The sequence below is a fragment of the Amphiura filiformis genome, chromosome 4 (genome assembly GCF_039555335.1).
Source record: "Amphiura filiformis chromosome 4, Afil_fr2py, whole genome shotgun sequence".
Lineage (NCBI taxonomy): Eukaryota > Metazoa > Echinodermata > Ophiuroidea > Amphilepidida > Amphiuridae > Amphiura > Amphiura filiformis.
In genome coordinates, this window is record NC_092631.1 from 49,203,793 (window position 1) to 49,230,879 (window position 27,087).

A 27,087-nucleotide genomic window follows, 5' to 3' on the forward strand; every position below is an offset into this window, starting at 1 on the left:
AGTGAGTGGAACAACAAGTAGGGCAGACAACACACACAGAAGCCTCCTCCAGCCTATCCATCCGGTTAGGAGGTTGATTTTGATGGATAACTTGAATAGAATACTTTATTTGATATAGTTTATACAAATATGTAATTACTATTAATATAATGACATGTGCCAGGTGGGGTTGGTGAAATATTTCCCAGTAATATAAGCGATGTTAATATTAACCAGTATATCATGTACTATATTCGTTCCATTAACCGCCCATGCCCCTATAAGCGCCCACCCAGTGACTTTACAACAAGCAAACTGTAAGTGATATTAGTTTATTAAATGCCCGGGGTCACTCCCATTGTGACCTGTACACCATCCGCGATAATCAACTTTTGAAAAGCATCCTAAACAAGGATTTAACCCTTGGCTAAAACGATAGCCTAAACAGGGGTTTTAACACCCTAAACAGGGATTTTATTCCTTGCATCAAATTTCATACCCTAAATTTCATTTCCGCGTATTAGCAATTATAATTTTGCTACCCTTTTTTCCAATATTTCATGTTTTTGACACCCTTTTTACGCATTTTTATTATCGCGGATGGTGTACAGGCCACAATGGGAGTGACCCCCCCCCCCCGGATTAAATGCTCATGCAAATCTGAATCATGGTCTAAAACATATGACACACTGATGATGATGGATGAATATTTTTTGCCTTTTTTACGTATTGTCGACTTAAACAATGTAAAAAATAAGTTCCCACCCAAAATGACTTTGTTAAGCGCCCTGGGTGGTTAATGGAACAAATACGGTATATCATCTAATATAATAATGTGGTTGTATAATGTGGTTGTACAATGTGCAACTTAATTTAATGTGTGGATATGAACATGGGGGGAAATCTTCAATTATGAAACTACTCTTGTATATTGCAGTTTTATTAAATAAAAAATTCTCATATAGTTGGCTGTGTATTTATATTTAAGCATAAATAGTATTTAAAGGAATTACATTAAGATCCTGTCTACATACTGCTTAAATTGCCATTAAAGTAAATAGCAAAGTTTTCACAATTTGTAATAGAAGTATTGAAAGTCTTTGCTTACGTTATACACATGGAAATGAAATGGTTGTATAGGCAAAATGTGTAGTACTTATATGGTAGCTCACTACATGATGGACATGACTTGCATGCAGAGTTGGTGATGTCTGGATGAGCAACACATTTTGACAACTTGAGACTGCCTTGCTGGGTTTTCATTATGCATTAATTCACAATCAAGCTATAACCAAGATATGCCGCGACCTGATTAAAGTAAAATCTTGAGTTTAATGAGATAGGTGTGTATGGAGGGAGGCTGCTTTCCTTGAGCAAGAGTCTCAGCTATGTGTTGTTGATGGTTAGCAGATTTTTTTCTAGTGTCCATTTACAGTGAGGCAAAATTGGGCTATTAAAAAAAAATTAAGCAAATTTTGAAAAAAGGACCCATCCATATCCAAAATTAACTTTGGAAAGGGTCATTGATATACAAAATGCCGAAAATGCTACCAATGTTTGTGGCACGTCGCCGTATAGTCATTTGTACTGAGTGAGTACCCCCCGGGAGTTCAAAGTGTTACGAATGCTCAAAATAATATTAGTTTATAATTATTGCGGATTTTCATTAAATTTGTCGCATTTCTTGATGCTATTCCTTATCTACAGGAAAGCATGGTAATATCCCGTACAGCAGTCGGCGCAGCTACCTTGAATGGCTTTTTGTATGCAGTCGGCGGAGAGTGTGCCTTCAGTGGAGGCCGGGATGATGACACCATGTACCTCGGACATACCGAATCCTACGATCCTTTACTCAAGTGTTGGAAACAACGACAAAGTCTTAATGTGCCTCGCTCTTTTCATCGCCATAGCCACTTTAGGAGGCATGCTTTATGCATTGGGTAAGTGGTGATGGAGAGATGTGCAGAGTTGCCGAAACATTCTATAATCTCACAATGGGGCTATTTTGTGATCCCTTCCTTGTCGCAACTTTAACAATTCACTGTTTTTTCAATGGAAATTGGGCTAGTACCATGCAATAAAGTCACTGTTTTGATATTTTTTAAATGGGACTACATTTGCAAGTGTCAACTTATGGCAGTATAGTAATAACAGTGTAAAATTGTCCTGTTTTCCCTAATTTTTTTAAAGGAATGTTTTGGCAGCTGCTGAACCACCCATTAATTTCATCATCTTTTAGACCTTTTTGTATAATGGTCACCCTGAGTTTGCCACCAAGTAGCAGAAAAGTTTATGCAAGTATATTCGTCAAATCAGGTGATTCCATCCCTCAATTTAGTCAAAGTACCAAGATTGTAGGAATTTTGATGGTTGCTCCTATTATGTAGAATGTTGCTTCTTGGTATTGTGTGCATTGAGTCTGAAATGGTGGCAACTGTGGAGGGATGGAGTTATGTATTACAGCAATGGTGTGTGTGAAGTGAACTAAAACATGTGGTGGTGACATGATTGCATTTATCAATCTTAAAGGATAGTGCACTTTTGTCGGCTTTTGTAGGTCGGGTTAATATTACCAGAAGTATTTTAAAGAAGTATTTTAAAGAACTGAATTGTTGCACTTTTAGTTTGCCGATAAATTTTCTCATTCTTTAATTACCATATTTGACTTAATATCTGTCCCCTAGAAGCGCCCTCACAAAGCGCCGCCGGGTGCTTAAGTCAGCACCTTCAGGGTGCATTTATTTTAACACAGAAATAAAAATCAAGGTTTAATTTCAGAAATAAAATAAAATAAAAACCTGGAAGGTTTAGAAGGTCAATTTATTGAGACATTTTGTCGGGTACATTACATAGTGACGGATGTCAAACCCAGGGTACATTACATAGTGACGGACGTTGATCGCAAAGTAATCAAAAAATGGGCATCGGGAAAATGTTGAATTATATTAGGCATCTAGATTATAAACTTGCCAGTAATGTAGACCCTTGAAAGATATCTTCAAAACGTTAAAATGTAGTATAATCGTACATCTGACATATGTAATAGATTGCCAAAGTTATCCATCACTATGTCTTGTGCAATAATTTTGAGAGCTCAACATCCATCACTATAGATTTTACTGTAAAGCATAGATCGGTCCCTATGTAATGCACCCCACGATTTGAATGCATTGAAAAGGGGCGTTTAAACGGTTATCACTCGAAAACTTTGCGAGGGCGCTTCTAGGGGACAGATGTTAATTAGGTCAAATACCATATTGATAATACAGAATTTTGTAGTCTAAAGAGAAAATTAAATCATCTTTTTTTCTTGTTTTTTATTCTAATTAGGAGGAGAAGATAACAATACAAGTCACAATGTAATGGAATGTTATAATCCACGCACTGACCAGTGGCATTTTGCACCAAGTATGAAACAACGCAGAGCTGGATGTGGTGTGGCCGTATACGATGGGAAACTCTATGTGGCAGGTGAGATACTATTAGTTATTAGGTGAGGTTTGGGCGTAAATTCTTGGCTGGAACAATTTCACTCAAACCCATCTACACGATAATCCTCGTAAAGTAGGACTAATTCTCCAGTAAAGTTTGAGAGTTAACCAGCACGGTCATCTTCCACACCAACTCAACTCTGGTGAGACCACTGAAACCCGCTTTTCGCTGCAAATTTCGATCAGAAAAGCTCTCTTTTTTTCAAAGTGGCAAATCTCAGTGAAATCTGTGTTTCAATACAGATACACCGACTTTGTAGCCTATTATTGAAGCACCATGATTGTTATGAAACAATCGTTGCTGTGCGAGTTGTCATGCAGAGCCGCGCATGTGTATGTCCTTACTAACATGATACAATGCGTCGATATGTGCATCTGATGCGCTCAGTAGGTATGATAACGAGATATATCATGTCAGTAAATTAGGGTGCTTATCCAATGAAAACACAGGAAACTACTTGATGATATGATAATATTATGAACATGCTATTTACTGTAGAAGTGGTGATGTAACAGGATTAACTACCATAGCAATAGAGGAATGCAATTTTTGAATATATCGCCCTGCACTACAAGCAGGTTGCACTCATCACCCGTGTATGTCTGCAATTATAGATTGAATACAATACCGCTCTTTTCAAAGATACTAATCTTGCAGGTACAGTGATGAGCATTTCATTGACATCTATTGTTCAATACATAAGTACTGTGTGAACGTTGTAGTGCAGGGCTATACGTGACACAATCTGGTCCATGGGGTCAAAGGTGGCAAATTTTAAATTGAGATAAAGGTAAACATACAGAGTAAAAACAATAAAATACATAAATACATCAATTTTCAAAAATACCGCCTTTGGACCCATGGAACAGACTGTGTCACATATATTCAAAAATTGTATTCATCTATTGCTATCCTGTTACATCATCACTTCTACAGCCAATAGCTAAGAATCCATGTATTGATCTGTGGTGGACCCAGGAGGTGGCTCTAGTCCCTCCATTGACAGAGGGACACGCATTACGGCCTGAGTACTTTTTAAAAGTATGATTAATTAGCACCTTTTCAAGATGGGAAATTTGCTGCGGTATTAGGATATGCTATGTTTGGAAAGTTCTGTTTGTAAAACCCCTTATTCTGTAGATCTTTTAAGCTCTCAGCGATGATAAATGTTGTTTTGTGAAGATGAACGTAGAGTCTTAATCATGGGTATATGATTAATGAATTTCACTTCCAAGATAACAGTCATTAAACTGAAAGCTTTGTTGTCATCTGTATAAACATCATTTGTAAATGCTGCACCAATCAGTGTGATGCGTAACACAATAATTTATCTTGGTTATGCATGTAACAGATTTTATTTTTAGCACCCTTAATTGTAATACAAGATTGAGGTAATGTTGTCAGTAGAGGGCAGTATTTCAGTACAAGTGTTTATTTAGCTGTGTTTCCAGAGTGAAATATTATAATCTTTCATAATTTCCTTAATATTTCAATATTCATTGAATGGTAATATGTAGGTAAACATTGTTCATCAGGTTATTTGTTAAGCTACTTCTGTGCTCATTATCATAAGTTAATAGAGCTACAATCATAGAAAAAATCTTGGAACGCTTGCATGTAAATAATGGCAAATTCTCACCCCCTCTCCCCCGTTCAATGTTGAGAAATGCCAATGTCTTCAGCGGTTTCCCAATGTGTTCTAACATTGATTGATGGGGAGAGGGGAAGGATAAATCATTGTTGTAGATGTCATGCTTGTTCCCAGGCAAAATATACGTCATTTCCATGATCATATTAAATTCTGCACCCAATTTCGACAGAGTGTACCAAGCGTTCCAAGGATTTTTTTCCAAGATTGTAGGTCAGAAATCATAAGAAGGAATAGTCTTCTGTATAAACTTTTGTTTGCCTGTGTCTTGCAAAACAAGAAATACATAACAATCATTAGCATTTCCAATTATGAATATGGGAAATGGTAAGTCATAATCATACAGACAGACAGAGCAGCAGTAGAATGGTTATCCAGAAACCAGTGAATTGGCATTCATAACAGAGATGGAGATGGCACTCCATGGGCTGGTTGCCATGGATCACTACATCTATGCTAATTTGTTATTCCCTCTCTCCTTCCAGGTGGCTATGACAAGAGCTATCATACAGACAGAGCATCAGTAGAATGTTTTGACCCAGAAACTGGAGACGGAGAAAGCTCGCTCAGGGCTAAGACTGGTTGCCATTGATCACTACATCTATGCTAATTTGTTATTCCCTCTCTCCTTCCAGGTGGCTATGACAAGAGCTATCATACAGACAGAGCATCAGTAGAATGTTTTGACCCAGAAACTGGAGATGGAGAAAGCTTGCTCGGGGCTAAGACTGGTTGCCATGGATCACTACATCTATGCTAATTTGTTATTCCCCCTCTCCTTCCAGGTGGCTATGAACAGAACTATCATACAGACAGAGCATCAGTAGAATGTTTTGACCCAGAAACTGGAGACGGAGAAAGCTCGCTCAGGGCTAAGACTGGTTGCCATGGATCACTACATCTATGCTAATTTGTTATTCCCCCTCTCCTTCCAGGTGGCTATGACAAGAGCTATCATACAGACAGAGCATCAGTAGAATGTTTTGACCCAGAAATTGGAGACGGAGAAAGCTCGCTCAGGGCTAAGACTGATTGCCATGGATCACTACATCTATGCTAATTTGTTGTTCCTTCTCTCCTTCCAGGTGGCTATGACAAGAGCTATCATACAGACACAGCATCAGTAGAATGTTTTGACCCAGAAACTGGAGACGGAGAAAGCTCGCTCAGGGCTAAGACTGATTGCCATGGATCACTACATCTATGCTAATTTGTTATTCCCCCTCTCCTTCCAGGTGGCTATGAACAGAACTATCATACAGACAGAGCATCAGTAGAATGTTTTGACCCAGAAACTGGAGATGGAGAAAGCCCGCTCAGGGCTAAGACTGGTTGCCATGGATCACTACATCTATGCTAATTTGTTGTTCCCTCTCTCCTTCCAGGTGGCTATGACAAGAGCTATCATACAGACAGAGCATCAGTAGAATGTTTTGACCCAGAAACTCAAGAATGGGCATTCATAGCAGAGATGGAGAAAGCTCGCTCAGGGCTAAGACTGGTTGCCATGGATCACTACATCTATGCATTTGGGGGCAGACTACGACACACCGATCAGTACTTCAACATTGCGGAAAGGTAGGATGTGTAACATGATCACTTCTTTGGTGGAATTAGCAGAAAAGAGGATACGATTTATGATAATCATCTCCAACCTTACCAACGAGTTTATTAGTTACAAATGGTCAAATTTCAATGTGAATTATATAACCCCAAAAGTCACATTAAAGCAATTTTGTCGTCTGCTTTCTTTTATCACCATGTAGATGGTAATATTGGAACATTAATTCCAAACGGAGACAAGGAAACACAAAGAATGCAATTAAATTTCAGTTATACTTATTGGCTATCAGGATACATGATAATTTTATTTTCATGGAAACTCCACTTAAGATTCCAGCCATTATATCATTAAAAGCAAAGGTTAGCGCATTGTCCATGAAAATCAAACAAAAAGGGGGATTCCAAGACAAGAGCGAAAATACTCAACCCTATAAACTTTTCTGTCTATCCCAATTGCTGACCAACAAATGAAAGCAGAAGGCAGCTCTCATTAGCTGAAACCGCGATGACGCCACACGGCCATGGCAACGCCCAGGGAAACCTGACCTGACAGTGCATGACCCGGCATTGTCTCCGTGTGGGGTCAAAAATGTTTCCTTATACTGTTTTACGTCAGAGAACTTTATTTTCCTGAAGTTTGTTGGAGTATATCAAGTTAGTCAAGTTAGCACAATCGTTAAGGCGTTCGCAATATGGTGCGAGAGGTTGCGGGTTCGAACCCTGGTGGTGCCTAGTATGCTTTCGTGGAAAAATTGAGTTAGCTTGAAATTCCCTGGACAAGGAACTCACTGCTAATTTGTCTCGTTGTAACCCGTACGAAACGCGGGGAGCTGATCCTGGTTGCGATGGTTATTTGTGGTATGTGTAGGGTGTGCGCTCTTGAAGCAGCAAAGTCCCTGAATTGTTGTTTAATGGTTTATGGAATGATGTGGGCCATAGTGGTCAGCGACAACGTGTAAAGTGTGCTGAGGCTTGTGGATCAATGTCTAGGCGTTGTGCCTGTGCGTAGCGCACTATAAATCACTGCACTTTTTTTTTTTTTTTTTTTTTTATATATCATTGTGAATGTGAAAAGATGAAGTGACCTACATTTATTTGAAATCTAACAGATGTTCCGGGGATATAAATTACACCTCATTAAGCAACTCCTAGATAGATACATTGTAGATCATTAATTGTTTTCACAGACAGACATGTAATATATTCCATAACAAGATATTTGTACTTTCAACAAGGTCATTTTGAAAGTGCCAGTCTGGTTTGAGTAATATTTTATGGCTATCATATACATCATTGCAACAACCACTAAAAGAGACCAGGTTTCCCTGACCAGATGGGACTTTTGATCCTCATATCGTCACTGGGTGGGTAAAACATTGTATGTACTTTTTGCCCCTGAACATGGATGAAGCAAACCATTCAATATAAAGTCTACACCTACAAGGCTTTATCCATGTTCAAGGGCCAAAAGTAAATACGAGGTGTTTTCTGCATGTACTTTTGGCTCTTGAACATGGATGAAGCAACCTCTTCAATATAAAGTCTACACCTGCAAGGCTTAATCCATGTTCAAGGGCCAAAAGTACATATGAGGTTTTTCCCGCCCAGTGACGATATATAAATTTACATGTACATTATTCCTTGCAGAAACTGGCAGGATATTGTAATCTTATCAGTAGCCTGCAAAAACATTACTACAATTTAGAGAAATAGTAAGCAAGGTTTGAAGCTCTGCCCATGGGTACTGCACTAGTGTAAAAATACCATAGTTAAAATAATTTTCAATCAGTAACATTAATGCATTGAGGCAGCTCAGCTGTTTTGCATGTGTATCTGTATGGTGTCTTTTTATAATCATATAGTTACAAAACGTCTGGTTGTGGTGAGACTGAGGTGGGAAGGCCCTGACAACTCCAAAGTACTTGTTCGATCCACTAGTTTTTAGACATCACTTCTAATCCAAGACTTATACTGATAATATAAGACTAATGATATAACTTAATCTGCTTTTGTGCATTATGAATGCAGGCCAAAAGTCTACTAATTTATATTTGTTATATTCCACAGATACAACACCCAAACTCAGCAATGGTCTTCCATACATTCCATGAACACAGCCAGAGCATGGCCCGCAGTAGCTATATTTGATAACAAAATCTACGTCATGGGCGGCTTTGATGGGTCCGATCGGCTACGTAGCGTCGAGGCGTACGATCCCCATACGGATAGCTGGACGTTTGTCAGTAATATGAACATGGCAAGGGCAGGGGGTGCTGCTGCCGTAGTATGATGACAGTATTTCTATAATATGTTCAATATTGGTAAGATTTTATGTCCATTACATGCATCAAAGAAATTCCACTCCACAGAGTTTAAATGTATTGTCGTCGCACCTTTGTCAACTTAATACTAGGCTAAAGGTCCATTCATACTACATGCTGTGTGTTGTCGCACTGCATCGTGCTGCATACTACTAAATTGCGATATCGCAATAAAGTTAAATACATTTTAACTTGGAAATGCGACAAGCTGCGGCAAAAAGTAATCGATATATCGGCATCGCAAAGCAAAGCATCGCAAATGCGGTGGTAGTATGAATGGACCTTAACTCTGAGTATGCTTACATAAAGGTAATACAATCTTTTGTGAATACTAGATCACTCCTAGATACCTATTGAGGGCTGCCTGCACAGGTACACCATTGCCACCTGACTGGTACACACAGAGTACCTACACAGTACCACTGTTGCTACATGTATTTCACAGGACCTACCAGCAGTGGTACTGCGCTGATACTACACTAGTACTGCACAGTATCACCTGTACAGGCAGCCCCAATAGGAATCTTGTAGTGTAGCTGTTATGCTTTCAATAGAATTATGTCTTTTTGAAGTACATTGGTGATGTTGAGGTTTGCCAAGCCTGCAAATTTGTAGCCCAATTAGGCGTCTTTTAACTATCATTCCGCGACTTGATAATTGCTTCCATGATTGCAACTACTTTTGAGCTTGAGTAGAAAAACATTGATTTTAGGCCTATTTTCCTGCAAAAACAACAAATTGTGATATTTCAGAAGATGATTTTTGGAAGAAATCCACAGGAAGTTATACAATTTTGGACTAGTTTTGTCTGAAATTTCTGACAATGTATATTTTGAGTGGAATTTTACTTGGCAAGTTGATGATGATGTACGTGGATTTTCAGAATTGCCTTCTTTGGCCAGGTTTGATGAAATGTCGCATTCACAACTGGTAATAGAATACAGAGCAACAAGTGTTTAATAACTTTATCATTCAGCAAAATAATGTGGTCTGGAGTATAACAAATATATGAGATATCTTCCGCACAGTGCTCCTGGAGCATGGTTTGTTTGCTAACTTGTAAGGTGTCATTTATTCTGTAAAGCTCCTGAAGCACAACATGTTAAAAGAAATTTCTGTCAATTGTGCAGGAGTATAGCAAAAATGCAGAAGACACAACAGTGAATTAACAGCTAGAGTATAAACAACCTAGCCACTTTTTGTATGCTATAGGGGTTATAGATTTCAAACAGAGTCACCATTCAGGTAATCCCATTTGAAATTCACACTCCTCTGGAAGATTAAGGTTGTGTCTTCCATCGGGGTATGGAAACAGAGTTACTTGAATAGATGATACCATTTGAAATCTACACCCTGTGTGGGAGGCTAAGGTGGTGTGTGGATTTCAACTGTAATTGCCCGCTAAATGGGCTGAAAATTGTGGCAATCCAAAGTCATGTAGCATGCACCCAAGGAAAGGACTTGGATATATGTTAAGGCATTCTGAGGCCTGCCCTATTTGGAACTTGTCAGGTAATAATTACAGTATTCAGCAAATTCCTTCAGGGGTGCCCATCTGCTCTTTCTGATTATTGTGAAAAAAGAACTAGGTCATGTGATACTGCGCAGCTTGACTTGCGAATGAGGTGCCAATATTATGTATTTCAATTAGCCAATCAGAACCCACTTCCATGTTTACGCAATAAACAGCGCCAAATCGGCAGACTGCTGAATAAATTTGCTGAAAAATATACATATCTTAATTAAACCAGAATTTGCAAATTATAGTTTGCTCATGATAGAAGTTGAACACTTTTAATTGTTTGAAATAGAGTTGCAATTAATTAAGATTTGAACTTCTGATTATAAATTAAATACTCTATGTAATGTGATATTTCAAATAATAAGTATATCTTCACTATAATTCTATGCTTGACAATTTATTAATGTTAAACCAAAAAAGTTGATCTGTTTATCAGATCACAGTTGTACATTGTATTGTCTTTTGTATAAAAAATGAAGTGATGAAAATTGTTTTTAAATATTTAATTGTGACCCAGTCTGATCCACTCAGGCTAAAGTCGGAAATGTTGAAAATTGAGTTACTACCATTACTAACTTGCTCAGTACATAGAATTATTGATGTTGAATCTTCAGGTCTCTTGAATACTTGGGTTATTGTTGGTTTTTCCTCCTCACTTTTTGCTTATATTTCTCAGTTTCATTATTGCCGACTTTAGCCTGATTGGACTGATCTGGTCACATTACCATTGAACTCATATAAAATTGTTGTGGAATACTGAAGTTTGATTGTCATTAATTTAAAACAAATTGATGGTACAAAATGTGACAACATGTTTATTCAAGCGTTGAATTCTATTTTGCATGCTCAAAATATATATGGGTATTACTTGATGAGAGACTTGCTGGTTAGGTTTGATAGTACTGGAATCGGCACTCCATATTCGCCGATCGCACAGTCATCTCAAAATTGTAGGGAGAACCTCATTTTGGTAGCAAGATGGCGGATCCGTGCAAAGGACGAATATAGGTGTGCATGCATGCGTTGAACTCTGTATCTAACATGTATCAAACTCTATATCTGTATCTGTACATGCCTAAGGGATACCCAAAAAAGAAAAGTGAATATTAGCTGACCATATATGTGACCTGCTCCCACAAAACCAGACATAAGTCACTATTTTTGAAAATTGAGTTTTTGATGTCATCATTTAGTATAGGTCTTCAGCTTTCATTTTATACCAAAATTATGTTTCTTGGACATGTGGTCTTCATTCTATGGTCTTTCAACAGGAAGTGGGGAAGCGACACAAAAAAGGAAAGACAAATGCAAGAAAATGGCTTTAAATGGCTTTAATGACTCGGACATGTTAAAGGACTTGGTTTGGCTCAGAAGATGCTAGATTTGGGTACTTTAGACGTAAAAGAATACTTTATTTTCAGTGGTAGGTTAAAATAAACATATTAAGGAATCAAAAAATAACAAAAACTGAAAAACAAAATTTGCAAGGTTTTTCACCCCTTTCCCAACTTTGACTCGCTGTATCTCAAAATGACTGAGTGCGACTTATGGCAGGTTTCGTCAGAGCGGGTCACATATAACCGGGTTCTTGTTGTCTCTATTTTGCAGTATTCTTTTGTATAGATTAGGATTTGAACCTTCCAAAATACATGCTTGGCTTGCAGTTGAGAAATTCAGCAGAAGTTCAAGTATGTTAGAAGTTTATAATACTTTTAAGATGCTATAAGACAGTAAAGTTACCATGTGTTCCAGCATTGATCTGTTCCAGTTGAAATTCATACACCCCCTATGGAAGACATGACCTCAATCTCCTACATAGGGAGTGTGAATTTCAAAAGGTTTTACTAGAATGGATGATTCTATTTGAAATCTACACCCCTGTCATATCTTCCACAGGGGGTATGTGAATTTCAAATGGAATAGCCTATTGTTGCTTTCAAAGAAAGAACAATATACCCAATTGCATAGTGTACATGGGACCCTTTTCTTCATCCAACCAGGGCATGCAGTGAAGGTACAATAATCAGCTCACAATAGAATCTGCTGTATAGGGAAATGGGGGGAATATTAAAATTGTGTAATGAAAACTTATTGTGGGATTTTCCTAATATTGCAACCTCTACCAATAATTTAGCAGTTGCAATGAGTGTAGTAGTTCTTTATGTCAATATAATAATAATAATAATAATAATAGCGACAAGGCACATATCCACTCAATTAAGAGCGCTCAAGGCACTAAAACAAAACAAACAAACAAAAACTAACAAGACAAAGAAAACTGGAACTAAATTAAGAAACATAACTTAAGAATTACAGAATGTCTCTGACATAAGATGAGTTTTTAACAACTTTTTAAACACAGTTACATTTTTAGCAGTTCTGATATAAATAGGCAGTTCATTCCATAGGCGTGGAGCTGCGGTTGCAAATGATCTGTCACCCCATGTGCGGTTGGATTTTCTTTCTTGAAGAAGTTGCATGTTTCCAGATCGAAGCGTGCACGGGTGGGAACATAATGTAAAAGGAGTTCAGATATAAATATAACGAGCAATATCATTAATACATTTATATACAATCAACATAAGTTTAAAAACAATTCTTTGTGTGACAGGAAGCCAATGCAGTTCCTTTAGGATTGGCGTGATATGGCAATATTTTCTGGTGAAAGTAAAATTGAGCGGCAGTGTTTTGAATTTTCTGAAGGCGATAGAGTTGGTTTGCTGGTAATCCATAAAGAAGTGCATTGTTGTTATCCAAGCGAGAAGAGATGAATGAGTGAATAATTTGTTCAGTAGCATCGCGACTTAGGTATTTGCGGATCCGGCTGATGTTACGTAGTTGGAGCGCTGAACAACAAATGACATTAGAGATATGAGGTTGCATGGTCATGTGAGTGTCAAAAAATGCACCTAAATTGCGTGCTTTGGAAGATAAGGCAATTGCAGAGTCACCGATGCAAACATTTTCAATGTTGATTTTAGAGAGCTGTTGGTGGGATCCAAACAGAAGAAATTCTGTTTTATCATCATTTAATTTCAAGAAGTTTGATTTCATCCAATTACGGATTTCACTGATACAAATTTCAAGAGAAGCAATTGCAGAATTAGCACTATGTTGAGAAGATTCAAATGATAAATAAAGTTGCGTGTCGATCCGCATAAACATGATAATTCAATTGATGGCGAAGAATGATATTCCGTACAGGGTAGGTGTAAATGGTAAACCACTGAGGTCCAAGTACAGAGCCTTGAGGCACAGAATAATCAAGAATGGTAGAATGAGAAGTAGCATTGCCAATGCGAACATATTATGACCTATTTGTAAGGTATGATTTACACCAGTCCAGGGCAAGATCTTGAATGCCAAGATAATAGTGAAGACGGGAAAGAAGAATATTGTGGTCAACAGTGTCAAATGCAGCACTTAAATCGAGAAGAATCAAAGCTGTGATTTGGCCATTGTCAAGTGATGTGAGAATGTCATTATTAACTCGAAGAAGAGCAGTTTCTGTTCCATGGTAGTGTTTATAAGCTGATTGATAGGGATCTGATAGGGAAAATTTATTGATATGGTTTGAAATTCTGTTAGAAACAATTCTTTCAATTGTCTTTCCAAGAAATTTGAGATTGGATATATCCATCACTTTAAGCGATAATTATCATATTTTGATCAGAAATCCCTTGCCCCGGTCCCTTGCATGGCCTAGGCCTAGCAACCAGTTGACTTCTATATACCGAAGTGTGACGTCATAAAATTTTCTTCTTTTTTGAATTCATAACTGTTTGGAACCAGGCCAATTTACACTGATTTCAATGGGGCTAATTAGGTATTCATGCAGCCATATCTCGGGGCCCTCATGATCCGATTCCCACCAAATTTGGACTGTGGATGTTTTTCATCATGCTCCACCGATACATGGTATTCAAAACACTGAAATGCAAAAAAAAAGTTTTCTGTGATGTCATCACTTCGGTACTCTATGCAGCTGGTAGTGTTGTACAGACACTAATGGTATTTGATCAGTACCGCTGCTACATTTGTATATTTACATTACGACATGTACAATTTGACAGCAAAGAGTGCATCCACAAGTATTTGACACACATAAGACATTGTAAACTATGCACAGCTCAAAACAGATTAAACCGATCACGCCACGCAATGTTGTTACTAATTAAGCAGCTCGGAGCTCCTGAGGCTCGGCAAGAACACTTTTGTCCAAGAATTAAAAATAGCAAAAGCAGCAATTTGTTTGTAACATGACTGCAACTGTCGAACAAAGGTCTAAATCATTGAATCTTACATGTTGGATTATTATTAGCCGGTGATATTCTCAAGACTGTTAACAAATGTACAAATGCAGCAGATTTAAGTTAGAAAGGGTTCACGTGCAGATGAGGTAAAATCTGATAACCTATAGGATCTAATATGTGGTTCTACACTCAACTTGAAGTAGTTAAGTGAAATTGCTAATTTGATTGTCTTCATTACATCCCTAGTGGAGTGTCAAACCAATGGGCAAAAGCAGGATTTAGAATAGCAATCATATCATGGCTGTTTGATGTGATCATTTATTAGTTTTTCAAATAAAATATCATGTACAACCCAATTTTAGGCTTAAACAGCTAAAAGCGATATAATGCTAATGTATACAGATGCTTTTGAGTCATTTTCAACTTTACATTTCCCCTAGATACCAAATTATTCACTTTTGCATCATTTTTAAAGCTTTTGGATATAAAATGTACCTATTTATGACAAAATTGTGGCGCTGTTTAGTTACTGAAAATTACTCTTTTAAGCTTTTAATACGAACAATTTCTTTTATTTTTTGATGAACTATGCTTATAAAATTTCTTCGCTGCTTGTTTCACCTATTCCATCTGCTTTAAAGGCAGTATTAATCATCTACCCCTTGCAAATTAAGAAATATGATTTAGGATAAATAGCGCCATCTATAGTTTGTATTTAGTTAATAATGAACCCAATTCTATATACATCAAACAACCGTGATATATTGACAGTTATGTCATGACCTAATTCATCATCAATAAGACAAAGACTTGTAAAATATATCAGTCAAAACTATAGGGCCCCCTAAGTTCCCCCCTAATACTTTTTAAAATAAATAGAAAAATATTTTACAAAATGTAAAAATGTTAAAAGTTAGGTGTAACCTTATTTGTTTTACACATGTGGACCAATTTACAGCGTCACACATCATTGTGTTCAGTCACAATGGTTAATTATGTAAAGAAAGACCGTTTTAAAAGTTGCACCTGAGTCCATATCAGTCATGTTTTCCTTACCAAACACATGAATAGGCCTGATCTACTGTATTGTTTGAGAGTTGACTCCTATGGACTCGATGCCACTATTAACAACGTTAAAAACATTAAAAACAGTCTCCTTTTTTTACATAACGAACCATTTTGACTGAACGCAATGATGTGTGATGCTATAATTTGGTCCATATGTGTAGAACAAATAAGGCTAAACATATCTTTTACACTTACATTTAAGTAAAATATTTTTCGATTATAAAAAAAAAAAAATTATTAAGGGGAACTTATAACTTAATGGACCCTATATGATGCAACTATAACAGGGATTCACTTTTTTCTTATTATGTAATGGTATAGATAGAAGTTGATTCCTTTTTAGATTCATTTTGCAGTTCAGTACCAACTGAACTTACAAACGTGTAAATACTCAGATTTTATGTATACATTATTTTAACTGTTTTCTTTGTGAGACGGACATTTATAAGAATTGTGTGTAGATTTGCCTATATATTTAGCACCAAAGTGCCTTTAATGTAAGTAAAATTGTGTACATGTATATAGAATGTAATAATGATTAATAATATATTATGACAGTATGTCAGTAAATATTTAAAAAATACGCCTTTTAAAAATCATTTTCTTTTCAAAATAATGGCCTTGATTATATAAGTTTTGATTTAAATCAAAAACATACATTATGGAGTGTGTACAAATTGCTTATCAAATATAAAGAGTAGTACATGTAGTTGATTGACATTTTGAGCAGTAAGCAGGCAAAATGTGAACTGCTCCCACAAAATGAGCGTAAAGTCGCAAATTGGTAGTTTCGAGACCTGACTGGTCGATGTTCTTTGTTGGATGCACACATGTAGATGGATATGATAGATAGTTTATTTGGAACTACACTTTTACAACAGTGGCACTCATCTGCCCGATGGTGCGTCCACATTAATATTACCGTATTGTCTCTAATAAATGCCCCCCTCCAATTTTTCAATAATCTTTCAATGAAAAATTGTCAAAAATTCAAACATTTCCATGCCATAACGTCTAGATAAGCTTAAAACTTGCATCAGTCATGTCAGTCACGATCGGTGGTCAATCGCTATTTTGCGATTTCATTGCCTAATTCCAAGCACTTACAGGTGTAATTTTGTTGTATTTCCCACAAAAATGTCATTTTCTGTGGGCGCCGCCATCATGTAGTATTAGTATTATAGTGGTAGATCCCTCCTTTCAACAGGAGCACCATCGGGAAATTGAACCCGATTTTTAAGCTTTTTTCACTGACAATTCACTTCCAATAAATGCCCCCCCCTTTTGGAAAAATGCAACGCCACCGGGGCGTTTATTACAGACAATACGGTATGTACAAGCCAGTAGTTTGTCATTTGTCAATACCCTATTGTGCATGTTGTGCCCCATTTACAAAGGACATTATACTACTGGCATATAGAATTTCCCATTCACAAAGAGATACATGTACTTCTGGCATGTACAGGTGTGCGTCAAATAAAGAACATCAATTCAGCAGCCAGGGGTCTCAAAACTATCAACTTGCGACTTTATGTTCATTTTGTGGGAGCAGGTCACATATGTTACCTTTTGTACTCCAGTTAATTACAAAACTCAAAAGAAACAAACCTTTATGTAAATGATGTGAGTGAGCAAAGGAGGATACAATAGAGGAACTTCACCTTAATCCTAATACTAATTGTAAGTTGTAAACAAATTGCTTGATTTGTGTAACCTTACTGACCCAAACATTTAGGTTATGAAATTGTGTAAAATGTACAATCGGCATTCATCAGTGGCAGTGGAAACAGGAAAATTTAGGGGCAGTCAGGGACAAGCATATTTTGTTCAGGTTTTATTAGGACCTTTTTTGGCTATAAATGAAGTTATGTTTTGCTATTTGATGGGCGCACACAATTTTGCAATTTTACCCTATTTTTGCCCAAAACATGTTGTTTTGGTGCGAAAAAGGAAGATGCACAGGGCAATTATTACTTTACTTTTTCTTCTATTGGAATTTTTAGGGGGATGTGTCCCTCCTGCTTCCACTGCCTATGGCATTCATTATATGACCTGCGCCCACAACCTGAGCTTGAAGTATCCATGACACTTTAGTGTATTTTATATGACAAATTAAAAAAGAAAATGAAAGAATGTCTGAAAGAAACAATCCTAACATGTTTAGTATGCTTTTAAATTTTCTTTTAACAAAGAATTCAAATCCTAAATATCTCAGAAGGTTATTTTGTCAACCTAATGCTCATTTTGTGAGTGCAAGTCATGTAAAAGATGCAGCAAGTCCTTGCCGAACATGGTAAGAATGTCTGCCTATAGATGAACCCAGATTGTATCTTTGGTTAAGGGAATTTCTCTCTCTCCCTCCCTCCCTGATCATTACAGCAAAAAATCAAGTTATTTGAAATCGCAAACAGTGTTAGAATAAGGCCAAATTTTTGTGGCCATCCAGGCTCTTAGGTCTGAAAATCTACAGGCCTTTTTAATTTTGACTGGCTCAAACTAAGATATTTGATTAAACGGTAGCTCTGTGCAGAGATACACTTGGGTCCTGATGGGACCAGGCTCAAGCAAAATGATTATAGGCTAAACAGCCTCACAGTACAGTCAATAATGTAGTTACCTATCTTAGTAACATGTAATGTACCTAACTTTCCTGAATGCTTGCAATCAATTATAGATTTCATTTTATTTTAAATATTTTTATGAAAGTGACACAAAATGTTAAGAAATTATACAAAATGTATGTAATATATTTTCTTTATATATATATATATTAAGGCGAGAGTTTTTGCTGGGTATGGGTTTGCTTGTTTTTACTTAAAAGGGATATTTATTTTTTTGAAGTGATCAGCCTTTTCTTTTCATGTTATTTTATCTGTGATTATTAATTACAGTGGTGTGTGTGTGTAACTTTCATTTATTCATTTGTTTTATTTATATTAAGTATTCAAATTGAAGACCATTATTTACATGTCTGGTTGATACATATGTACAGTAAGCCAAAAAATTAAGGTACCAGTTATATTCATCCCTTGTATATCCTAAACAAAGACAGATCTGTCATAATTGGAACCTGCAACCAATAGCTGCATCTTTTAGCTTGAATTTAAGACCTCATTTGTTGAAATTGTTAAAGAAATAAAGATCCAAAACCTATTGATTTGTACACAAAGCGTTCACGAACAAGTAAACCTGCGCCGTGCTTTCATTGATTAACACGCTAAAACTAGAGCTGTGCTTCCATTGATTAGAACACAAAAGTGCAACTTTTGATTTGATTTCATTTCTTTATTAGGTTATAGACACCTGTTTCTTTAATTCTCAACCAATTTCAACAAATGAGGTCTTAAATCAGAACTAAAGAGTGCAGGTATTAGCTTTTTTCTTTCTTTAGGATATATAGGGGTGAATACAACTGGTATCTTAATTGTTTGGCTTACTGTATTTCATTATATAAGCTGAAGCCATAATGTACGATTTCAGTCCAATTAAAAAAATTATTTGTTGCCAAAAATAGTTAATAGTAGGGACTGTCACGGAAATTTGCAGGCAATTTTAAGCCGAAATAATGAGGTAGAATGAAAGAAGCCCCAATTACTATCTTGGCCACTTAATTATACTGCGCTACATGGGGGATTTAATATCTTATTAAGACATTTGTTCAAAATTGCTATCCTGTTAAAACAAATAATTGGGATGATTCCATTTAGGTTTAATTTTGGACATATTTTTACATTACAAAATAATATAGCAAAAAATCAGGTTTGAAAAAATAACCAAATTCATTTCATAAGATTGTACATTATGGCTTTAAATTTCCTGTGGAGCATGATGTTCATGTTATGTATGTACTGAACTATTATAGCCTGTCCAAGGCGCTTACGATTCAGTGAAATGAATGCACAAAATAATATTTTTTAATTTTACAAATGCCAGCGGACCATTGGTCTTTAAAGCAAAGTCCATCCCATGGTCCACAATGGCAACAGACGAATGCAACTGTCGAGGGACCGGGGGGTGCTCAAGTTTGGTTTTGGTAGGGACGTGCCACTGAGAATTTGAAAGTGGACCCATAAATATACCAAATTTGGACCCATTGATATACCAAAAGTCAAAATTTTCGGCCAAATTTAACCCAAAATATTGGCTACATTAAGGAAAAATTGGGCTATTTTCCGAAAAAAATTGAGAAAATTTTGAAAAAAGGACCCATTCATATACCAAAATAGGCTTTGAAAAAGGGGTCATTGATATACCAAAAGGCCGAAAATGCTACCCATATTTGCGGCACGTCGCCGTATAGTCATTTGTACTGAGTACCCCCCCCCCCCGGGTCGAGGGATCACCGAGTCAGTCGAAGCATTCCCTGTGACACCCTGTTTGTCTTCTGACCAGGGCACTTCCCTGCTCTGACAGCCACATTCATTGGGAGAAATTTGCTTTACAGACCAATGGTCTTCTGTTGGCTTAACAGGAGGTTGCCTTGATCAAGGCTATACTGAACTCTACTCCCATTCCAGAAAACTACAGAATTAATTTTTTTGGATTAAAAAAATATTATCCTGTTTTGCCAAATGAAACATAGCACAATCCTAATCATTCATTTAGTCCTAACTGGAGATAAAAGAAAAAATTCACTATTTCACTAATTTCTTGAAAAAAGAGCCAAAAACATGCATTTTCGGCATGTTTTCTGACAATCGAGTCACAAAAATCACAGACTTGGAACAAGTCTAAGCATTCAAAATCTTGAGTATCTGACGAAATTTTGCTCTAATTTTCACTTTTTGTGTTGCTTTAGTTAAATGGTTGGTTATAAGAATGAAATATGTCTTTTCCAAAAATTAGAATGCATAAACTGAAATTAGTCTTAGTACAAGTCTTTGGGCTTGATTGTCACAGCATACGAAAAACACCCTAAAAACTCATGTTTTTGGCCCTTATTTCCAAAAATTGGAATTAGCTATGTTTCATTTGGCAGAACAGGATAATATTTTTTTAATCCAAAAAAATCAGGTCTGTATTTTTCTGGAATGGGGAATAGTATCAGTGTGGCATGCAACATCATTACAGATGGTATTCTGCCCAAGGGGGTAACTTGGTATACTGGTAGAGTAACCAAGCTTGTTTCAAGAAATGTGTGACCAGCCAAGGTCCCGGCCGGGACTTACAATATTAGGATATCAAAATCACAAAGTGATTTCAGAGGTCTTGTATAGGCTCTCAAATTCAGTCACTGAAAATTGGGGGGGGGGGAGGAAGAAAGAGACATTTTAGTCTCACATATAGGATACCCATGCAGCACTTACAGCTGGGTGTCACATGAAGTAACTTTATACACAGAGGTGGTCTCATATATGACATCATTTGACCTATTTCTGGTCCTGGATGTATAGGGTCACCCTCAGAACTCTTGGAACATCCTTGGTTACCCGGGCACTTGTTCCCCCAGGTATTTCTGCCAGCAGTGGGGTAAGTCTGTGGTCAATTTTGTGTCTTGTAAGAAACTCCATTCAAACAATGACCAAAGGGATAAAAGCCTGGATATAACACCTCTGGAAGTGTTGTGCTCTACCACAACAATAGAGCACAACTGATATTTTTTGCCAAAATGAGTTATCACCTTGGATATCTACCCTACATAACATCTGAAATGCCCATTTCCAAAACCATAAGCTAAATCCAAAGCCTTTATTTTGATTTGCATGATGATATCCAAGTCAATGCTGACTATACCATTCTTCACCCTGATGTGGCAGTGATGTCAGTGCCTCAAATCGCTAGCGCTAGTGTACACATGCACACGCTTAAAGAAGCCGCATAAATGTGCGAGTGAAACAGCTGTCACATCGGGGTGAAAAATGGTATAATCAGTTTTTTTCATTATCCTTGTGATAATCAAGTTGTCCCATTTGGTCATTGTAGGTGTCCACTGTCCAGGGGTAAAATGGTTTTATTTGTATTTCATGTGAAATGTCACGATCTGGTCCATGGGGGCCAAAGGAGGCATTTTTGAGAACTGAGTTACTGTGGTTATTACTTTATACAAACATTAAGCTATCATATACTGAAAACACCATATTTAATTCTTAGTTTTAATCTTAAGTTTTTCTTATGTATTTTCTTATGTATTTTATTGTTTTTTGCTCCATATTTTTGCCTTTATCTCAATTTCAAATTTGCCGCCTTTGTCCCCCATAGACCAGATCATGTCACATAAAGTAGTAATGTAAAGTAATTTTGAATTCTTCCCTGATGGTATGTGCTGTGTGTGTCAAGCATGTACAAGCATAAACGTATGCTTAAAGTGATAAATAACCATGCTTATTGGCAAACTAACGGTCATGACAAGAAGATAGGTCGTGTCATCTTTGCGTTACCATCTGTCGGAAACATCTTCATATCCCAGAAACGATGAACGTCGACAAAGCCTGGCCAAAAGTCATAATTGAGTACTGTGAAAGAGAATATTTGCATGCAGCTTCGCAAATTACAAATGGTTTCACTTATTTTTAAATTTATGATTCTAAGCTTCCCGGCATTGACCTGTACACAAAGGACACAAAGGGAATATACAGTAAAGATTCACCGAATGGTGCGCACAGGCTTCTTTGTAATAACTAAATTTCAAGTACAAATAGAGAGCTCTCTCCTCTGGAAACCCCCCAGCAAGAATTGAAGTCTGTGCCCATATTTTCTGGTGGGATTTTTACAGGAAGACACTTTTAGTTTGTGCCTAAAATTTCAGGTATGTCAGAGCCCATATGCGCCATTAGGTGAATCTTTTATGGTATTTGTGTGTAATTTATACGGTAGCTGCTTGGAACATAAAAATAAATGTAGCGCAAAAAATTGCAATTTTATAGTATGGACTCATTTCGTTTTGTTGGGAGTTCCAAATTGGTCGCTTATATTGCGACGCTGGTGTTGGAAGAAAATATTTTTTGTCAGTCATGTTTTTAAGATGCACATCAATCATATTCCTAATTATGTGGATGGATATTTAAGTATCAACTTTGCATGTGCAGTATTAACTTAATTTTAATTATTGGTGATTGTTTTTGAAGCTTCATTAATAAATTTAACTTGCAATGAATTCAGCTTTGTTTGATTTGTGGTTAATTGTACATAAAATAGGTTTCATATCAGGGGACAAAAAGTTGATGATGACATCCTACAAACGTAAGTCTGTTCTTTAGGAGGCTGACCTCAATGAAATTCAGTGTGAAGTGTTGAGAATTCAAAGTATTTCTAGGACATTTATCACATTTAAACTACAATGGAAAACTTGTCTACCCTACTCATATATACTATGTCTTATCTCAAGTTGAGAGTAACGCCATGTTGGATTTCGTGAGTTGCCGATTCAAATCATGCACGCTAACCTAATCCCGTGGGGGCGTACACACGTGTAGAAGGGTGATTTGTCCGTACCCTGGTGACGCAACTGCGTAAATGCACTGTTTCAAGTCTGCTACTACAAAATCCAACATGGCGTTACTCTCAACTTGAGACGAGACACAGTATAGTGTATATTAATTTTTCTGATACTCATCAAATATAATTCATATTTTTCTTCACATCATGCCCTTCAGTTATTGAGACTATTGATTTGATTTCAAATCTTAACCATTGTGGTGCATCAATATCGAACATATCGCAAATTTAATAACATGTAATTGATCAACGTTTGTTTAATAGGACATCATCAAACTTTTGGTTTATTCCCATTATACTTACAGCCAAGTGCATACTCATGGGCAAAAACTTTTCAATGGAACATGAAGTTTGCTGCTTGGATGCTACCCTTTACTACATATTGAAAAGTGTTTGTCCTGGAATAAATGTGACGTGGTATATCGAAAGGAGACACTTTTGGGCAGGATCGTAAATGGAGAAATAGCAAAAAATCTGCCCGGGGTGATATTTTCACAATTTGGGTTTGTTGCAAATTTGAAGTGTTAATAATGTTTAAAATTTTGTCTGATAGTTTCAGACTGAAATACAACTGGCATCTTGTATTTTTTTAGACATTTTTCAAGGTCATTCCTTCCTATTCTCAACATTGTCAATAATGTTTTTAAAGGCCGATTTCCAATTTTATAATACCATAACTTATGAACTCAATATCTTCTCTTAGGAATGTCTGATTTCATTGGGGGAAACGGCATTGTGGAGCAAAATATCTCTAAATCTAAGATATGTGAAAAAAATTGATAACCTGCCCAAAAGTGTCTCTTTTTCATATACCACATCACAAATAAGCACTCTACAACCATCAAAAGACAGAAATAAAGCATTTTACTCTGTATAAATATAATACAATCTTGACATTAAATCTTTATTCTCCATTATAAGCACAAGATATTGGAAGTCACCCTGTAGCTATTTCACTATAAGTTACACTGATCATTTCCAATAATTGACGTTTTCGGTAAATCCCATAATTCCTTGCAGGAAAGACCCCAGATGTTGTCATTTTGACATTACGCCGATGTGCACATCATTTAGCGAGCATCGCTATTGCGCATTGCAAGTCAGCGTGAGGTCAAATGATGACATCTGTGGTCTAATGCAAGGGATTTACCGAAAAGGTCAATTATTAGTTACACGACATGACCCTTTTTTCAGTTGTATTGAAGTGGTATGATATTTTTCAATAAAAACATAGAAGTGGATTTACATTTATGTGTTGCAGACATGAGTTTAGAAATATTTGGGTCACAAAATAAATTGCAATATAATGCTACTTTTAAAAAGGAATATGAAATACAACAGAATGTTCTTCTTGAGATGGGCTGAAGGGAAGCCTGACCTACCATATTTGTTCCATTAACCGCCCTTGCCCCTATAAGCGCCCACCCAACGACTTTACAACAAGCAAAATGTGAAACTATTAACCGCCCATCCAATGTTGTCAAAATACTTTCATTAACTTACCTGCAAATGCCTTTAAAAGGCCAAATTTGAGGTGATTCTAACTTCAAAATTGATTGATGACTAAAAGAATATAAAAAAATAAGTGCCCACCCAAAATTACTTTGTTAAGCGCACTGGGCGGTTATTGGAATGAATACGGTACCAGTGTTTGCACTTAAATACGTATACGGAGACAAATTCCCACTTCATGTGCATGTGCATGATTTTTCTTGAGAGGGGCATATAACCTGAAATCTAGGAGACACACTGACAAAACTTTGGGCCAGGCACAAGTGACCTGGTGAAGGGAGGTTGCCATAAATAGCTGGTCGAGGCATTTTTACAGGACGGGCAAGTGTAGCCAACAATCAGGCTTATTACCCTGATCGGAACCGACTGTAACAAGGTCTTTTATCATGGGTCATCTGCCCTGCCTTTACCAGTTGAGCCACAAGGAGAGCAGATTTAACTTTTTCGTCCTGTGGGGAATTGAACCCGGGACCTATCGCACCAAAGGCAAAGGCTTTAACCAGTGTGACATGCTGCTCCCTTATAATTTTATATATTATTGGCAAAAGTTTTTGATATTTTCTCCATCCCAAGGAATTTCATAGATATGGAGTAGAAATGACTTACATTAAGGGGGTACTACACCCCTGTGGTAAATTTGTGACTATTTTTGCATTTTTCTCAAAAAATAATAACACACTGGTAATCAAAAGTATGTATATTATTGGGGCAAGGAATCCAATTACTACACTGAAATTTCAGTGACTCAAGACAAGCGGTTTAGTATATATGATAGGAAACGAGGTACATGCTAGCTGTACCTCATTTCTTATCATAAATAACAAACCACTTGTCTTGGGTCACTGAAATTTCAGTGTAGTAATTGATCCTTGCCCTATAATATACATAACTTTTGTTACCACTGTGTTATTAGTTTTGAGAAAACACAAAAATAGGCACAAATTTATCGAGGGTTGTAGTACCCCCTTAATATATCAAGCCTCTAGGATCCCTTTTATGGCACCCATACCTTTCTTCTTGAGTGTCATCTTTACTTGTTTCAATATTTGAGCTAGGTCACACTACCTTCCAACCTGCCTTAAAATGTCCATTTATCTTAGTATCTTATACCTGAATACAGTAAGCCAAAAAATTAAGGTACCAGTTATGTTCACCCCTGTATATCCTAAATGAAGACAGATATATGTCCAAATTAAAGCAAACAGTCAATACCTGTACTCTTTTGCTCTGATTTAAGACCTTATTTGTTGAAATTGGTTGAGAATTAAAGAAACGGTGATCTATAACCTAATGAAGAAACGAAATCAAAAGTTGCACTTTTGTGTTCTAATCAATGAAAGAATGACGCTGATTTTAACGTGCTAATCAATGGAAGCGCAGCGCTAGTTCTCTTGTTCACGAACGCTTTGTGTATAAATCAATAGGGCATTTAATGCAGCAAACTGCAACTTTTAAATTGGAATCTCCCTTGGGTTTTGGGATCGCTGTGTCTTTATTTCTTGAACAATTTCAACGAATGAGGTCTTAAATTCCAGCTAAAACATACAGTTATTGGCTGCTGGTTCCAATTATGACATATTTTTCTTTATTTAGGATTTACAGCAGGTGAACATAACTGGTACCTTAATTTTTTGGCTTACTGTAGATGCATGCATGGGAATTAATTCACAAAATTCATTATTTCAAAAATTATAATTTTGTATGGTTTTATATTTCAAAATATACACATTATTCACTTTACATAGCGCTACAGTTATACATGATTTTCTTTACTACATATCAAATATATAAACAATATAATTTACATGGCTGTATCACACATATCAAATGAAGGGCAAATCTGACCTTAATTTAGTACATCTATATCTTATTCAAGGAGGAAAACATCAAAATACCCTGTTGTGCACAAAGGCCTAAAGGTCCGTTCATACTACGCCGCAATTGCTTTGCGGTGCGGTACGTTGCTGCACTGTTAACTACTGCATTGCGATATTGCAATAAATACATTTTAAGTTGGAAATGCGACAAGTTGCATTGAGGTGCGGCAAAAAGTAATCGGCAACGCACCACACCGCACCGCAATTGCGGCGTAGTATGAACAGACCTTAACCCTAGGCCCAAACAATCAAAATTAAATAAAGACACACCTATACATGGATCTTGGGTTTCTATACCGGAAGTTTTGAAAAAAAATATTGCATAACAATAGATACAGCTGAGAGGATAATCCATCTCCTTCGTTATGCATATAGACAATTTTCGTAATTGACCACTTTGTCGCCGTTGGCAGCGTTT

The 27,087-nt window shown here is 36.7% G+C and overlaps 2 protein-coding genes across 2 annotated transcripts in view; one reads left to right on the plus strand and one right to left on the minus strand.

The window, feature by feature from the left end:
• The window catches only part of LOC140151005 (kelch-like protein 18), a 76,232-nt gene extending 65,931 nt beyond the window's left edge, over window positions 1-10,301 (plus strand). Inside the window, 5 exon segments of the mRNA XM_072173192.1 lie at window positions 1,687-1,875; window positions 1,877-1,919; window positions 3,310-3,450; window positions 6,505-6,697; window positions 8,750-10,301. Of these exon segments, the coding sequence (XP_072029293.1) occupies window positions 1,687-1,875; window positions 1,877-1,919; window positions 3,310-3,450; window positions 6,505-6,697; window positions 8,750-8,972 (789 nt within the window). The 3' untranslated portion in view covers window positions 8,973-10,301.
• LOC140151007 (E3 ubiquitin-protein ligase RNF217-like) overlaps window positions 1-27,087 on the minus strand; it is an 82,577-nt gene that overhangs the window by 11,884 nt on the left and 43,606 nt on the right. The gene's annotated exons all lie outside the window — the stretch shown is intronic.